Source organism: Nelumbo nucifera, chromosome 1, assembly GCF_055504915.1.
Source record: "Nelumbo nucifera cultivar China Antique chromosome 1, China Antique-T2T, whole genome shotgun sequence".
Lineage (NCBI taxonomy): Eukaryota > Viridiplantae > Streptophyta > Magnoliopsida > Proteales > Nelumbonaceae > Nelumbo > Nelumbo nucifera.
In genome coordinates, this window is record NC_142649.1 from 1,157,989 (window position 1) to 1,175,614 (window position 17,626).

At 42.4% G+C, this 17,626-nt stretch overlaps 1 protein-coding gene across 1 annotated transcript; it reads left to right on the top strand.

Moving 5' to 3' along the window:
• The first annotated feature begins 11,540 nt into the window (after positions 1-11,540).
• On the top strand, positions 11,541-17,224 carry LOC104586094 (acyltransferase GLAUCE). Its single transcript, XM_010243219.2, has 2 exons — positions 11,541-12,055; positions 16,178-17,224. Exons 1-2 carry the CDS (start codon positions 11,597-11,599, stop codon positions 17,096-17,098), a joined length of 1,380 nt encoding a protein of 459 aa, XP_010241521.1. The 5' UTR covers positions 11,541-11,596; the 3' UTR covers positions 17,099-17,224.
• Positions 17,225-17,626: the final 402 nt, after the last annotated feature.

The window sequence follows — 17,626 nt, forward strand, 5'->3', positions numbered from 1 at the left end:
ACGAGGGTCGTGTTATCAATGGGAGGCTGGTTGTTCGGGTCGCTCTACCACTGATTGTTCTCCCATATCTACATCTAATTGTCACAGGGAGGTACGAATGTTCTTGCCCTTCAGTGATTGATTCTTCATTCTTTATGTTAGTGTTGCTCAAAAATGTCATTGAGTTAATAGAAACGAAAATTAAAAGGTGAAAACTCATCGTTTGTAGAAGGTGAGAACTTAGCGCTTGTTCTTCCTTTTAGTACATTTAGTGGAGCTAAATGGATTGGACTGGACAGGAGCTTCTGATTGGCTTTCTACGGGTACCGGCTCATTCTAGACTGCCGCATCTTCCCTATCCATCATCTAAAGGTGGGTCCTCATGGGTGAGGTGGGTCCTCACGATTCAAGTTATTATTGTGTAAAGGGAATTATTGGTTGTTAGGAGGTTTCTGATGATTGTTGCAAAGCTGACTGCCTCGCGGTACTTGCTGACCGTCTCGTAGAGTTGGCTGATCTAGTACCATGGGGCGTTGTTGATGGTATTGCTGTTGTTGCTGACACTACTACTATTGTTGCCGTTGATGCTACTGGGGTTGTTGATAGTATTGTTGTTGTTGATACTACTGTTGTTTTTGATACTGTTGTAGTTGTTGATGTTGTTCAGCTTGTTGTTGTTGTTGTTGGAATGGTTGTTGTTGCTTCCCAACAATAAAGACAAATCTGTTTTCCCATGACCGCATCTGCTCGGTCATGATGTGCACACATCGTACCAAGTCGTTAAACTGTTGTATGTCCACCACTGTGGGAGGTGCCACGGGATCCACAATTGGAGATGGGCGTGGCATGTTCATAGTTTCTTGCACATCGGCTAGTGGTAGATTTGGCCTATTGTGATTTTTGACACTTGGCCATTGACATTGTTGGCGAAAGGGTTGCCGGAAGATGCCATTTAAATGTTTCTTTGAGTAAAATGAGAGAGATAAAGAGATGAATGAAAGGGAACACAGTCTTTTTGCTATGTTTTCCACAAACAATGCCAATTGGTGAAGCCAAAAATGGTCCCACCAATAGATGATGCACAATCTAGACGCTCCCTCATGTGCAGTGACTCGGACTCCAACTGGCAGCAATCTGGCTAGGTTGAGCTGTGTGAACGAGCTACGTGGATGAGTTGCGAGTTGCGTATCCGAGCTGAAGCAAGCTGTAAAAAGAGAAGAAGGTGAGAGTGCCCGGGTAGCTCTTACCCGGGGAGGGCACACCGATGCTTAAATCAACGAATGTGTAAGAGTAATCTCTGAGAATGTAAGGAATCTTTAGAGTATTAGTGTGCATACCTTTCTAGGTGGATCTAAGCGTCTTATACAGGCTCCTGGACTTAGGTAACTGTCTTGAGCTCTTTGTGGAGTTGTTTGCTTATTTTCATTCATACCCCCCACCCCCGGTGACAATTAGATGTAGATATGGGAGAACAATCAGTAGTAGAACAATCAATGGTAGAACAACCTGAACAACCAACCTCCCATTGACAACACAACCCTCGTTAACAACCAACTACCAGTGGAGAGTCGAGCTATGGCTCCTATCAGAATTGAGTTCGCCAACTCATCCACGAGGACCAAGAAAAGGTGTAGAAGGCATAATCAACGTGCTAAAAAAAAAGAAGCCAGCCCGCTCCAACCAGGGAAGCATCAAGAGGTAAAGCATACAACAAGGAAGGGACAAGCAATAGCTTGTCACAAAGAGAAGCAGGTCGCCTCAGAGCAAGCGCAACAGCTCGTCACAAAGAGAAGGGGTTGCCTCAGAGCAGTTACAACAACTCATCACGAAGAAAAAGCAGGTCACCTCGGAGCAGGCGCAACAGCTCGTCACAAAGAGAAGTGCACAACAGCTTACCACAAAGAAAAAGCAGGTCACCACCTCGGGAAGACTCACTAAATGGGCAATCGAGCTCAGTAAAAATGATATCTGGTTTGAATCGCACGTAGCAATAAAAGCGCAAGTCCTAGCAAACTTCTTTGCCGAATGTACCTTCAGCTCGCAATCGCTCGGATAGATAGAGCCAAAAGCAGAAGCCTCATCCAGTGTGGCGCCCCCTCCTCACGAGATAGCGAGATGGGACAGGGAGCCCTAGATACTTCACGTAAACGGCTCATCCCACCAAGGCAGAAGCAGAGCTAGGTTGATGCTATATGGACCTTACGTTACAAAGTTGTAGTACGCTCTCCTGTTCCAATTCCCACAAACAGCTCGTTACGTAATAGTAGGCGAGCAGCTCTACAAAAGATATTACTACAAAAAACCCGCTATGTGATAGTAGGTAAGCAGCTCTACAAAAGATATTTTACATAGCCAATCTAGATAGATCCAACCTTTGACAAAGCGTATCGCCAAGAGAATGAAACGCAGCTCAGCTCATAGAACGACAAGTATCTCGCTACGTGGTAGTAGGCGAACAGCCCTTGCACTACCATATCTACAATGCCTACGCCGAACTAATAAAGCAAACCAGCCGGACCAATTACCCTTTCTGAGAGTTACTCTCTTCACCGAGCTAACGCTGGCTCGAGAGTGGGGGGCAATTGATGAGGGGAAATTTGGTCCTCCGAATTGTACAATGACATATGGCTTCCGGACAACACTAGCGCCAAGTCAGTGAACTGGCTTAGTGAAATTAGTTCGGAGCATCTCAATCAGGCCGAACTGGACAAGCCAAACCGAATACGAGAGCAGACCAAGCCGAATCGACGGTTGAGGAAAGCTGACCCAAAAAGCCCTAAAGAGATTCTACTCTCTTCATCTACTAAGCAGTGACTCGAGAGTGGAGGGCAATAGATGAGGGGCATTTTGGTCACCCCACACAATTATCGACGCGAGGACGCTACTGATAACACAACACCCAGCATAGCAAAGCAGCTTACCAAAGTAACAAGTGGCAGTCAGCATTAGATATGCGGCCGAGTTGGAGCGAGCTCGCCCCACCAACTCACACGAAACCGTCCCGCGTGCCACGCCTACTCGAACACCGTTACCGCGACTATAGGAACAACTCGTCAAACCGTATGCCGCAGGACTCACGGGCGACCTGTAACTGCTGTGCAAATCTAGCAACAGACACCTTAATGCGCCTGAAAATAAGGAAACAAATCCACAAAGAGTTCAAGACAGTTACCTGACTCCAAGAGCCTATATAAGACATTTAGATCCACCCAGAAAGGTATGCACACTAATACTCTCGAGCTCCCTTACATTCTCAAAGATTACTCCTACACATTCGCTAACTTAAGCATCGGACTCGTCAGCAAAAGAGAGCTCGGCAGTAGGGGAACGACGATGAGGACGTTTGACGAAAGCGTGAAAATGCAAATCTAAAGTGTGCTCAACAATTGACATTTGTAAAATAAAGAGTTTAAAAGTAATATTTCTCCATAATAATTTTATAAATATTAATTTTATTATTTGTGCAATTTTTATGCTAAAATAATTAATAATTGAATGGAGGAAATCCCAAACATAGGTCCAAGAAACCCAAACCAAAGTTCCATGGCCCAAGTATGAGTGCTGATTCGTTTCCCGTTTACTCTGAATAGAGTCCAGTATTTTGGGCATATCTTTCTTTACAGATGTTGAAATTCGGTGATTCTTGAGGCTATGGATAGCTAAGAGATAGAGCTATAATTCATCTGTTGATAGATTTTTCTAAATAAATCTCTATCTAGGTAAAACTTGGGGGATAAGAAGCGGATCTGGGTTGAGCAGATTGTGGAGCCTAGCACCACAATCAAAAGGAAAAATCTAACCTAAAAGGGGGACGACTTGCAGAGGTTATTTTGGCATTATTCTCTCAGTTTTTCAAAGAGGAGAAGATGAGAGAATGACATCCAAACACGGCTAAAGCTTCAACAAGGCTAGGGAGGATCTTGATCGATGAGTTTTACTTGTTATTTTACTTTGATTCCTTGAGAGATTTCAATGTTTAATTTTATTCTTGACAGATTTCTTTTATTATTTTGATAAACCCTGAAATTATATTCTTCAATTTCCATATAATATTAGTCATGCTCTTTTTATGTGCAATTTGTTAGAAAATAATTGATTGGGTAGATTTATTTTATGAGTTGATCCTTGACTGCAATACTATCAATCTGATAAGTTATCGTTCTTGGGTAGCTTGTAAGAATAGATCATTATGTTCTTCATCGAAAATTAATTCTCTTAGAACAAATGCTTTTGTTCTTGTCGTTGGTTTCAAAGTTATATTTTTCGATTGTTTGTTTGGGATTTGAAACTTGCAATTGAGTAATAAATATGAATCAAAGTTGATACCAGCTAAGCAAATCGATCAAGTGAATTTGGAAGCCTTGTTCATCACAAACTACTTTTCATCATTTAATCATCGTTACTTTTATTCAAATATTTTTGCTCTTCTTTTTATTTTTAGAAAATCATTTTTTCTAGGTTATTCACTCTTAGCGATAACTCCTTTTGTTGGTTTAATCAGCATCTTTGTGGATTCGACACCTAAAGCTACACTTCAACGACCGCGTAGCCAAGGGTAATAATTTTGGGTGAGACAACGTCGTGGTCGTGGAACCCGGTGAAGCTCGCCAGGCCGCCTTCCCTCCATAGGTTGAGGTTGGGAGCAGTAGCTTGAACATCGATATGCCGCATTGGACGGTCCGCAGTCGGGATGGTCTAGAGACCCCCGGAGTTCTCGAGCAGTTGCTCCGCGGGATGATGACGGCCTACATCACCGAAGAGGCTGGGAGTAATGGGAGCAACACATTAGAGTGCTCACTTATTCGGGTTACGGCTCAAGTAAGCTCGTACTTGTGTTCGTTGTTTTAAGCACATTTCAACGTCTTCCAGCGGAGAGCACTGCGCCATAGTCCCGAGCTAGCCAGTCTTGCAAAGACTTGGGAGGCCTACGACGACGAAACGTCCCCGGCCTCGGATAAACTTATTGATGAGGAAGGCAGAGGTGGCGATGATGATGAAGATGGAGATGATGAGGAAACCAATCTCCCTTCCACGGATTGAACTGTTGTGGGTTCCTTTATCTCTCTTTTTTTTATTGCTCTTGTAATGGCTCGATATGTCAAGCTTTCATCTATTGTACTGGCTATTTAACTTCATGAAATTTCTCTGCTTCTAAACTTGTGTGCAACCATCTTTTTTTTTTGGTCCCTCGGCCTTGCCTTGGCCGAGGTTTAAGTTGGCCGAGATCTTCAGCCTCCGACTGGCGAAGCGGGAGTGCATTCCGATCTCTCATCTGTGGGATGCTCAGTTTTCGGTCTCGGGAGACTTTGGAGCCCTTCGAGGGATAGTCGTTGCTCGGCTAGCTTTGACCGACTTAGTCGGTAGGTGAGTGGAATTTGATTGACCATCCTCAGGCCTTGATGGGCGGGGGCATTCTTCTCCGATTTAGGCTCAGGCCGTGGGCAGCCGAGTCAAGTTGGTGGGCAATACGCTGCCGAGCTATGCGTTGTAGGCTCGGGCCATTCGGAGGTCAGTTGAGTCAGGTTGGTCAGCAATACGCTGTCGAGCTATGCGTTGTGGGCTCAGGCCATTCGGAGGTCAGCCGAATCAGGTTGGTCGGCAATACGCTGCCGAGCTATGCGTTGTAGGCACGAGTCGTTCAGAGGTCACTCAAGTCAGTGAGTTGTACTAAGCTACACATGTGTTGCTTGGTCGCGTAACATGGTCATGTAGCGCGGTCGTATAGCGCAGTCGTGTAGCTCTGTTGTGTAGCACGGTCGTGTAGCGTGGTCGTGTAGCTTAGTCATGTAGCGCGGTGCTCGTGCAATGGTGTGTGTTGTGTAGTGTGCATGCATGTGGTGTGTCGGGAAATCAACACTTTGCTTGAACAAGGTGCTCTTTATTATCATCGAATCATTGATAGTACATCCAAAGGTTTCCTGTGTTCCAACTCCACAATATTGGTCGGCCATCAAGGTCTTCGAGCCTGTAGGAGATTGGACCATAAACTTTGGTGACTCTGTATGGCCCTTCCCAGTTTGGTCCGAGCTTGCCTTCCTCGAGCGTGGGCACTATGACTTTGCAGAGGACGAGGTCACCTGTCTTGAACTCGCGTCTTCTGACCTTGGTGTCGTAGTATTTCGCCATCCTCTGCTGCTGTGTTACCATCTTGACATGTGTTTGGTCCCGGGCTTCCTCAATCGGGTCTAACTCTACACGGAGGTCCTCGTCGTTCTAGTCCTCATCAAAGGGGTCGGTCCCGACGGTTGGAGAGCCAATCTCTACAGGCACCATAGCTTCAGCTCCGTAGGTTAGGCTAAAGGGTGTTTCTCCGGTTGTTGTCCGCAGAGTAGCCCTGTATGCCTAAAGTATGCTCGGCAGTTCCTCAACCCACCTCCCCTTGGCTTGGTCTAACCGAGTATTTAGGCCATGCAATAAGGTTCGGTTGGTTACCTTGGTTTGCCCATTGCTCTGGGGTCGGTGTATAGCAGTGGTCCGATGATCGATCTTCAAGTCGGAGCAGAGGGCCTCGAACTTTCCGTCAGTGAACTATGTCCCGTTGTCTGTGATGAGGACGTGCGGAATACCAAATCGGTAGACAATTTGCCAGAAAAAGTTTCAGGCATTGTGCATAGTAATGTGTGCCACAACTTTGGCTTCCACCCATTTGGTGAAGTAATCCACCGCCACCAGGAGGAACTTTTTCTGAGCAACCGCGGTGGGGAAGGGATCGAGGATGTCCATCCCCCACTGTGTGAATGGCCATGGGCTGGTGATCGGCTTCTGGGGGACTGCAGGCTGGTGATGGAGATTGGAATGTCGTTGACAACTGTCGCATTTCTAAACTAGCTAGGTTGCATCTTGCGTCATCATCGGTGAATGTGATAGATTGGCCACTTCTTCTTGTGCCCCCTGGTTGTCGATCTCGCATAGTCGCGCATACTTCTTGCGCCCCGAGCTACTCTCCCCTCCTGTGGAAATTCCACCTAATATGATGTGGATCACACAAGCAGGGTGTTCGGGGCGGTGGTCGAGCATCCTCCATGCATTGTTCCTCCTGTGCCAGCTTCTCGCTCTTTTCGATGAACTTGTCAAGGTATTCGTGCCTGATTAGGTCTTCAATGTGGTTGTGCATGTCAAAGCAGCTCTCCGTGTCGGGACCATGATCTCTATGGAACTTGCAATACCTGTTGTGGTTCCTTTTGTTGCTTTGCGTTTTCATCTTCTCAGGCCAACGAACGTAATTGCGGTCGCGGATTTGCATTAGGACTTCAGATTACAGCATATTGAGCGGCGTGATGTTCTGATAGGTCGGCGGGGGTGTCTATGGTCTATGGTCTACTTGGCGGTCTCGCCTCTTATGGTCCCGGTCTGATCTTTCTGACTTCCGCTCCTCAATATCTCTCCTCTTCTTGTTGGGCTTCTCTTCCTCGTCTCGCAGCTATGTTTGCACTTCTTCTACGTTGATATACTTCTGCACATGGCTCATCAGCGCAGCCAGGGTTTGCGGAGGGTTCTTGGAGATGGAGAAGTTGAATGGGGATGAGCGGAGGCCGTGTTGAATAGTGGTGACAGCCACAAACTGGTTCAGGTTCCTTACCTATAGCGCCTCCTTGTTGAATCTCGCTAGGTAGTCCCTAAGGGACACGTTTTTCCTCTGTCGTACCTGCATGAGGCTGGCTAAGGTCTTACAATGCTTTTGACTCACTGTGAATTATGCACGGAACTGAGTTTCCAACTGCTCGCATGATGCTATTGAGTGTTGGAGGCAGAGAGGAATTCCAGGTTAGAGCTGGACCTGTGAGGGTGACCACCAGGGCTTTACACATCAGGCCCTTGGAAGATCCGTGCAACATTAACTGAGCCTTCAGTGCCTTGATGTGGTCGGCAGAATCAGTGTTTCTGTCGTACTTATCAAGTTGAGGTGCCCGCCATCCTGTGGGAAGTACCTCGTCCACAATCTCCTGGGTGAAGGGAGGTTCCTTGGCAGTGGGTACAGTTGGTTGCATGGGCGGATCTACTACCAGCATCGTGCTTCTCGTTATCACTATGGTCTGGGACTGCGGTGTGCATTGCCCTTTCCTTCTTGGGGTGCGCGGTGTGGTCTTTCACGGAGCTGGACTCGGCAACGAAGATCATGTGAGGTAGCGTTCATTTACCGAGCCTTTCCTTGGCGAGGATCCATATGGTTTGGTGCATCCTACTATGAGAGCGGGCGGAGGGGGCTGACCTTCTTGTTGTGTCTTGCTTTTCTTGGTTGGACCGCGCTGCACCCTTGTCCGCTCGGTGCGCTTTGGGGTCCTCAAGGCAAGGATCATCCTTCGTATGCACCGAGGCATGAGGGGGGACGGTCTTGCTAGGCGGTGCCGCGGATCCTTATGTTCTACATCATTTTGAAGATCTTGTCGACCTTCTCTTGCATTGCTCAGAATTGCACTGAATCAACCGCGGCTAGAGGCTGTGGAATTTCTTTATGCGAAGGGCTACGATGCCAAGACTTCCGAGACGGAGATCAGCATGTTGATCGTTCGGGCTGGTTCTTGGGCATCTTGGTCGCTTTCTTCATTGCATAGTGAGGAATGAAGGATTTTCGGGAATGGCTTTTTGTGCATTTTCCACAGATGGTGTCAATCTGATGCTGCTAAATCCAAGGGGGTGCACAAACTGAGGAGAACAACCAAATAGTCTTTACTGGCAGGGCAGGGCTGAGCTGCAAAGACGAGGCCGCGCTTCAAGACCTACGATCAAGAGAGGAGATGTCAGAGGTCCGAGGAGTTATCCCCGGGTAAGTACTCTGACGCTCAAGTCAATAGACAGTGGTAGATGGTCGAGCCGAGCTATAAGATTGCTGGTCCGAGCTAAGTAGCAATATGAGTGTCAAAAGCTGGATCCCTTATATTAAGCATGGAGTACATTTTTTATCAATAAGAGAAAAGCTTTCATTAAACATGAAGATAATTACACTGAAACCCCACGGAAAGAGATCAACTCTCTCTCTCTCTAGAAGAAAAGAGAATACAAGCTACATCACGTCCCAAAAAAAGTACCCCTTCCCACAATGGGTGAATGGTCACTACCTGAAGGTGCTAAACCTAAATTGGCCGGGCCACCCAAGCACCCTTTAAAGCCCAAATCCACCAGATTACAATCAAATATTAGTTCTTAGAAGTGTGATGCACTACTTGAAGTGAAATTGAAGCATCCCAACTAAGCCATAAACCACCTGCCCAACCCATACAATCAACAACAAAATAACGATAATTTTGAAATTTATTTAAAATAGAAAAAGCTTTATCAGCCTTACAGTGAGTTTCCGAAAGAAAGAAAATATCTGGTCACACTTGATGGAGTAGTTTATTCAAGTGACGAACTGCCGACGGACAACTCCCTCCCCAGCAGTTCCAAGCTAATGTTTTCATGACTGGAGTGGTGGCACATAAGCACATTACGGCCCCGTTTGGTTTGCGGGAATAAGGGTCTGGAATCGGAATCGGAATGGGCTATTCCGATTTCAACTATTTAGTTGGACAGAATCGGAATTCCATTCCCATTTCTGCTGGAATGGCATTCCCCCCTTTGAGGCCCCTCCTTTGGGAATGAAATCTCATTCCTGTTGATTTTAATTCTCATTCTCATTCCTGTTTGAACTAAACAGACTATGAGAATGGATCATTTCGATTCCGATTCCGGAGGATTTTGATTCTGATTCGGAGTACGAACCAAACAGACCCATTGTTCACATTTGAGAGTTGGAATGATGATAATAGAGATCTTGCGCTTCTTTAAGGATCTATTTGATTCGTAGTCGGAATCAGAATCAAAATCCTCCGGAATTGGAATCGAAATGGTCTATTCCCATAATCTGTTTGGTTCAGAGAATGAGAATGGGAATTAAAATCAGCAGGAATGAGATTTCATTCCCAAGGGAGGGATAGGGAATGGCCATTCCCTCAAATAGGGGAATGTCATTCCAACAGGAATGAGAATGGGATTCCGATTCCACCCAACCAAACAGTTGGAATTGAAATAGCCCATTCCGATTCCGATTCTAAACCCCAATTCCTGCAAACCAAACGAACCCTAAATTTGGACCTGAATATGAAGAAGAGGGAAGATCCTATTGGGTAGCGTCCACTTCAAAATTACTCTTTCTTTCAAGTTTTGGGCCGGAGATGAATTAATTCCCATGGCCATATTCTCCTGCATGGCTGCATGGATGGAGACATAAATGGCTATGATGATTTAGTTTTTTTTTTTTGAGTTTTTGTTGGAAAAGGGACGAAATAAGTCTATTTTGTGCCCTAAATGTATTTGATTTGCTATTATAGATGTTTTGTGACAATTTTAAGGAACCATCTGTTTTATTTTTTTGCATTTTAGGCTCCGCTTGGAAGTAGTACAAATACAAATATGTAAATGGAGCCTTGGTGAGACTTTTTCGACGTGGCGTTTTGGATTCCTAGAAACACATCTGTGAAAGCCTGAATGGATCCCATTTAGGTTGAAATTTGATTTCTTTTGGCTTTTTATATGATTTTTGGGGTTATGAAAGTATTCTATGTTTAATGTTTTAGTGGTTAAAAAGGTATTTGGCACATTGGCATTGCATTGCTTTAATCGAAACAAATTTGTTAGGAGTTTTCATACTTAAAATATTTTGAAAAAGTATTGAGTTGATGAATGCAAAATTGTAATTTATACCTAAAACATCAAATTTGATGTTTCTCACACATGCATTTTTTTAGCTTAAATAATACTCCTATAATGATGTGGCAACTCGTATTCTCTATTGATCAACCCAAAACCCAACCCCAACATAAGGTAGGGGTGATTATTTCAGCCCGGCCCGGGCCCGGGCCCATATCAGGCCCGCAAATTTTAAGATCAGATTTGGGCTTAATACTTCAAACACGGCTCAGCCCAGTTCAGAAATTCTGGGCTTGAGCCTGGGTTTTATGTTCAAGCCCGGCCTGGGCCCAGGCCTACATCAGACCCGCAAATTTTAGGGCCGGACTTGGGCTTAATACTTCAAACCCGGTACAGACCGGCCCGGGCCCACATCAGGCCCACAAATTTTAGGGCCGGGCTTGGGATTAATACTTCAAATCTAACCCCGCCCGCATATATTTAAACTTACACATTTTGTGTATAATGTACATATATGTATACATGTTATTTTATATTATATTATATATTTTATATATAAATATTATAACATGACATTTATAATGCATATTATATGTAATATTTTATATTATATAATGTATAAAATAAATTTATATACATGTTATGTCATTTAATATATACATATGTAATGTTTTATATATGAGTGACATTGGCCGAGAATTAAGCCCGACCTGGCCCAGCCCATGATCACTCCTAACATATGGCCACTGTACCAAACGCTCCTTTAAGTTATTTCCTCTATTCACCATTAACAACACACTAATAAATCGGCGGCAATATAATATGAGGGGGCTATAATGCTTTTTTATTAAATTACTCAACTACTTTTGTCACTCAACTACTGATAGTGATAACAGCACTATATCCTAAGCTTTGGAAGGCCTATAAATCCTGAAGGCTTACTGGTTACAATCACGACCTGTGTAGATTTCCCCAATCCCCTTCAATATCAATGGAAACACACTGCCAAAACCCTCCACTATCTCTCATTACCGATCTAAAGGTAAGACGACAACGCTCCTCTAGGATCATCCCACCAGAGAAAACCGAGAGACGGTCCCTTTTCCTTTCAAACATGGATCAAGTTCTCAACTTCAATGTTGAAACTGTCCATTTTTTTCCGGCAAATCCTGATTTCCCACCGGAAACTGTGGTCGACATACTCGAAGCTGCATTTCAGAAGATACTCATGCCATATGATTTCTTGGCTGGAAGGCTGAGGTTTAATCCCCAACAACGACGCTTAGAGATCGATTGCAACTCCGCTGGGATAGGTTTTTGGGTGGCTTCCAGTGAATTATCACTGGACGAGATCGGAGACCTGGTCTACCCTAACCCAGCGTTTCGACAACTTATCATGGATAAAGTGGACAACTTGGATGCAGATGACAGCCCCCTCTGTGTCGTCCAGGTATTGAGCTGCCTAATTTCCTATATATAGTCTTTGGTGTTTGGCATCTTTTTCAGTGGGTTTTTTTGGTCTATCTAAAAGACTAAAGAATGGGTTTTTTTTTCATTTGGTATTGCATATATTGAAAGACACATAGACGGGCGCACGGAAAGCCTGTTTGTTGTGTCTTTTCGCAAGGGCTGTTGGCTTTTTAAAAGCCCAGCAGCTTGCATTTTGATCTTTTCCCCTTTGGATGGGAAAAGATCTAACAATCAAAAGCTCCAACATTGAAAATATGTGGGAAACCCATTTCGGGCTTTTTTTGAAAAGCTTCAAATTGAGCTTTTCGCTTTTTTCAACTTGTCTTTGTGCGGAAAGACGTGTCTTAATTAACCAAACGATCTTCAAGTTACTAAAATCTTAATGTAAAATCTTACATATTCTTTTAGTTGTCAGGTCTTCCAAAAGATCTTTTAAGAAGGACTTGCCTAATGGCACCGAAGTATTTGGTCTTTCCATGCTGAAAATAGCCTTCACAAAACAGTTGAATAGACCATGATGCAAACCCGAAAGTCTTTATATTTAAAGACAAGAACCCAAGAGCTCAGCACATCTTGTCTACTAGGCTGTTGAAAAATCTACCCAGAAAGACTTGCCAAACAACCTCTTTATTGGCATACAGCAGCTCCAACAGGCTACACTGTCCAATCAAGTGTGAATACATCGAGCAAGGTTTAGTTGAATGCTTTACCAGTTCAACAGACTGTGGAACCAACGATAAGGATTCACACGAGTATTAAATACTGGTGTGGAACTTCATCATTGATTCCACAACACGTTGGACAGCTAAAGCGTTTAGCTAATCTGAATTCAAATATGTCAATTGTTGGTAATCTGACGAACAATATGGTTAGGATGCTTACCCAAACTAGTAACCACTCCCACCCGCTCGCAGTGGAAAGAATTAGAAGAAATAGGAAGGCTGGTTTACACCAACTAATGGCATCTCAATTGAAACTGGATTTACTCCTCACAGAGCATGTCACACACAAATCTCACAACACATCACAACCACGATTTGAGAACATCTTCCCCTTAAACTATCACATGCTAATCAAATAAATAGCATTAATTCTATGAGGAAAGGAGGGTAGAGAATACCCCTGTGCACAACATGTGTTGTGTTAGACATTTTTAAATGCCCAAACCTAAATCCCCATGGCATGATTTGATCTCAATTCTCCACTAGAACTAGCCAAAACTAGGGGTGTCAATGGACCGGTTTTGGGTTGGAATCCGTTCAAATCAAAATCCATTTGGATAGACTGGATGGACCAATAAAACATATTGAATTTGGATAGACCAATATGACATATTGGATTGGACCTGGTCCGTTTATAATAAATTTATATTGGATTGAGCCAATATCTAGTCCATTGATAGAAGATAAGAATATAGGTGTCGAAGAACCAGATTTGAATTGAAACCAATCTAAATTAAAAGAAATTTGAACAGATTGGGCAGTCCCTAAACCAGTCCAAAATATACATTGGACTGGATTGGACCAAGTTCATTTATAATGACTCACATTAGACAGGACCGGATTGGACCAAATCCAGTCCAATTGACACCCCTAGCCAAGACCTTACCTAACTAAGCTAGCTGGCATCCTCACACCATCCTACTATTGTTACTTGTTTGGTGGCACATAATTAATGAGGAGTTATGTATGGTCAAGCAATCTTTAATGTGTCAACATGGTTGTTAGCGTAAAAGGGTTATAATATATTACGCATGAGAAGGCCTCATTTTAAAAGCCATTGGTGTGTATTTATTTGCATGTAGGACTTTTTTTCGAGTCCGGATCTCCTGCTCACGAGAATTCTGCCCATGTTTATCGTAGCTATATATGGAGAACATTTCATCCTCTGCATAGTATTATTTAGGGGGAGATATTCTCAATTCACGGGGGGTAGTGTATTGTGGGTAGGCGTGGGCAGGAGATCCGTAGTCCTCTTTTTCATCTTTCTTTAGTAAGAGCTATTTGCACAGTAAAAAAACAAATTTCCACATTTCAGAAATGCTGCTTATATTTTTTAAAAGAGTATTCTCTAACATGAATATTTTTGTTTCATCTCATATTTAGGAATTACTATACCCATGCAATTACTATTAAGGATGGTTTCTACACACACAAAAAAAAAACAATACAAAATTTATGAGCAACAAAAAAATACAATAAAGTAATTTAAAGTTATAATTACCTTTGAGCAATGGATATGAAGGGCAAGTTTGAAAAATAAATCAGTTTTGGAAAAGAGATTGGAAGGGTTTGGAATAACGATTGAGATGAAGAAAAAAATTGGAAAATAAGCATTTTGTTCAAAAATAATTGCATGGGTATTTTGGACATTTTAATGCCTCTTAATAGAGGATTATAATAAAATGGGTCTAATTGCAATTATGTCAAGAAGTTCAGGGGAGGTGATTGCAATTACCAAATTTCAGGAGAGGTTTCAAAAATGATCAGAAACTTCAGGGGAGGTTTAGCAATTTACTCTTTTCAAAAGAAAAATTGGGCTCAAAGTTCAAATAGAAAAGTTAAAAATAAAATTGAAAAAGGTGAACTAATATCTCATCAGAATATCTATTTAAATAGTATATTCTTTATGAAACATGGTATCTCACTACTAGAGAAATTCATCATGCTTTTGAATCTAGAATTAAGAAATATTTCTAATTTTAACTTTTACCTCCAGAAAGAGAGTCTGGATCTCCTGTCCATGAGAACTCTGCTCACATTTATCGCAGTTATACATGGAGAACATCTCATCCTCTGCATAGCATTATGCAGAGGGAGATGTTCCCAATTCACGGGGGGTAGTGTATTGTTGGTAGGCATGGGCAGAGTTCTCATGGGCAGGTACCAGAATAAAAAAAAGATATATATGGTACACAACCAAGAAACCGGTTTATTTGTTTTTCTTTCAACAAAGTAATGCTTTTTCAAATCATTTGTGGGACAAAATTTCCTTGAGAAAGACCCAAGAAGAATGTTAGAGAAAAAACCCTTTTAGTAAAAATAATTGAAACATTTGCGGGCTAGTTCCATCTCCCTCAACTTTTTTCTCTCTTATTTTCTATTGGAACTAAAACAGCCTAAAGAATCCAAAATACTAAAAATATATTAAACACAAATGTATTGAAGGAATGGAGAACAAACAATTGATTGATTTTGATTGAGTGAAGGAATGCTAGATAATATCAATTATCTTTCTTTAATAAGAAGAACTAAGGGCCCATTTAGGGATGCAAACGGATCGGATTTGAGCTAGAGTATATTCGAATCGGATAGGGGGTAATCCAAATCTGACCCGATTTCTGATCGGATCCTATTATCCGATCTGATCCGAAGATTCAATCAGGTGTGACCCGAATTCGACCAAATAGGGTCCGATCTCGAATTAGATCGGATCATGATCCAATCCATTTGCACCCCTAGTCCCATTCGTTTTTTTAGGAAGCCACTTACCCATATTCTTTTGGAAAAATCTATGATGCATAAAAGACATGGTATAGAAAGAGTTTTGAGCAATCAAAACCCACCCATGAATTTTGATAAATAACACGTGATTGACTACCAAGTTTATGATTTCAGTTGATTGGTAGACGTTTTTTGGCTATCATATCTTTTCTATATAATAGTTAAACTTTATTCTTTTATTTCCCAAGTAAATAAGATAATGGTGTTTGTGCCATAAAAGATTATTATTAAAAAATAATTTTTTTTTTCCATCCAAATGTTTGACAACTTTCTTCCATGCAAAATTTATTCATCCACTTATAAGATATGTATCACTTAGCTGAATAAAATAATACTCACAAAAATTGATATTTTCATAAATCACACATAAACATGAAAAAAAAAACATAAATAAAAACCAAAAAAATATAAAATTTTCATAAATCCCAGATGTCCTAAATATGAGCTCCCTATTGCTCCGTATTACCCGAACTTTGTTGATATCATAAATTTTCAAACTGTCACTAGCCTCCCAATGTTGATATCAAAAAGACAAAAAAATAAATAAAATATTGTTCTGATTTGTAAGTAATTAAGATGGTCAATTATTTTTGTTGCAGGTTACAACATTTAAATGCGGTGGATTTGCGTTGGGTTTATGTACAAACCACGTAACATTCGACGGTATTAGCGTCAAATTGTTCTTGGAAAATCTGGCCTCTCTTACTGATAACAAGCCACTTGTGCTGACGCCCTGCAATGATCGTCAACTGCTAGCAGCTAGATCCCCACCACGCGTCACATGTTCTCACCCAGAACTAGTGAAGCTTGAAATCCCCCAAGGCAATGTTGATGAGTTTGATCAGTCCCATACTCCAGTATTTGCACCTGCACCGGAGGATCTCGACTTCAAGATTTTCCGGTTAACCGAGTCTGACATTTACAACTTAAAACAAAAGGCAGCAAAGCTTGGAGTTGGGGAAAGCCGTATCAGTAGTAGCTTCAATGTCGTCACGGCTCATGTGTGGCGGTGTAAAGCTCTGGCAGCAGCTGCTGACATAACACAGAATGATATTTCAGAGAAGATGTCAACAGTCCTGTATGCAGTTGATGTTCGATCAAAGCTAACTCCACCTCTTCCTCCATCATACACCGGCAATGCCGTGCTTACGGCTTATGCGATGGCCTCCTGTCATGAGCTTGAGAATGCTCCCTTCTCCAGCTTGGTGGAGAAGGTCTTCGAGGGTGCCACCAGAATGACAGATGAGTACATCAGGTCTGCCATTGATTGGGGCGAGTTGTATCAAGGGTACCCACTCTGCGACCTCCTGATATCTTCATGGTGGAAGTTAGGATTTTCGGAAGTGAAATATCCTTGGGGAAGGCCTAAATATTGCTGCCCTATAATCCATCACAAGAAAGATGTTATTCTATTCTTCCCTGACATTGAGCGAGGCCAAAATGCGTTGAATATATTTGTGGCTCTACCGCACAAAGAAATGGACAAATTCCAAGCCCTCTTCAATAAGTTTCTAGCCTAGCCTAGAATCTAGTGTGTATTTCAATTGATCCCTTGAAAGCTGAAACTGTTCGTGGTTGGCAACAACAGTATGTCAGTCAATTGATTACCGATTTAATAAAACATATAGAAGGTGTTTTAAATGTAACTAAGTCAAATTGCATCGGTTTGTGTATTCTAGTGTGTATTAATTCATGCATCCATTAATTGGGCATGAGCGAATCGTGGAATCGGGTGGTTAATTGTTCGAATGGTTTTGATCTTCTTTTTATTTTTTTGTCAGCATTCGGATCAAACGATCGAACCATATTCGATACCATGATATGTTCATGTTGTTATCCGTGATACCAATGTGTGAGAAGGAAACTTCTATCCCTTTCCAATCAAATACATCATATATGAGTTATCCGTGATATGTTCATGTTGTTTGCGTCCAAGCACCTGATTGACACTCCTTTAATCCCACTATTCTATCAGCCTTATCACTCTAGATTTTGATGACCATTCGACAAAGGCATTACTTTTCAACTCTAACGACATGCATCCTCCC

Bases quoted from the DNA above. Each gene is read 5' to 3' on its own strand.
- LOC104586094 (XM_010243219.2), top strand. From the start codon at position 11,597: ATGGAAACACACTGCCAAAACCCTCCACTATCTCTCATTACCGATCTA. The intron at 12,056-16,177 runs GTATTGAGCTGC...TTTTTGTTGCAG, and splicing joins GCCCCCTCTGTGTCGTCCAG to GTTACAACATTTAAATGCGG.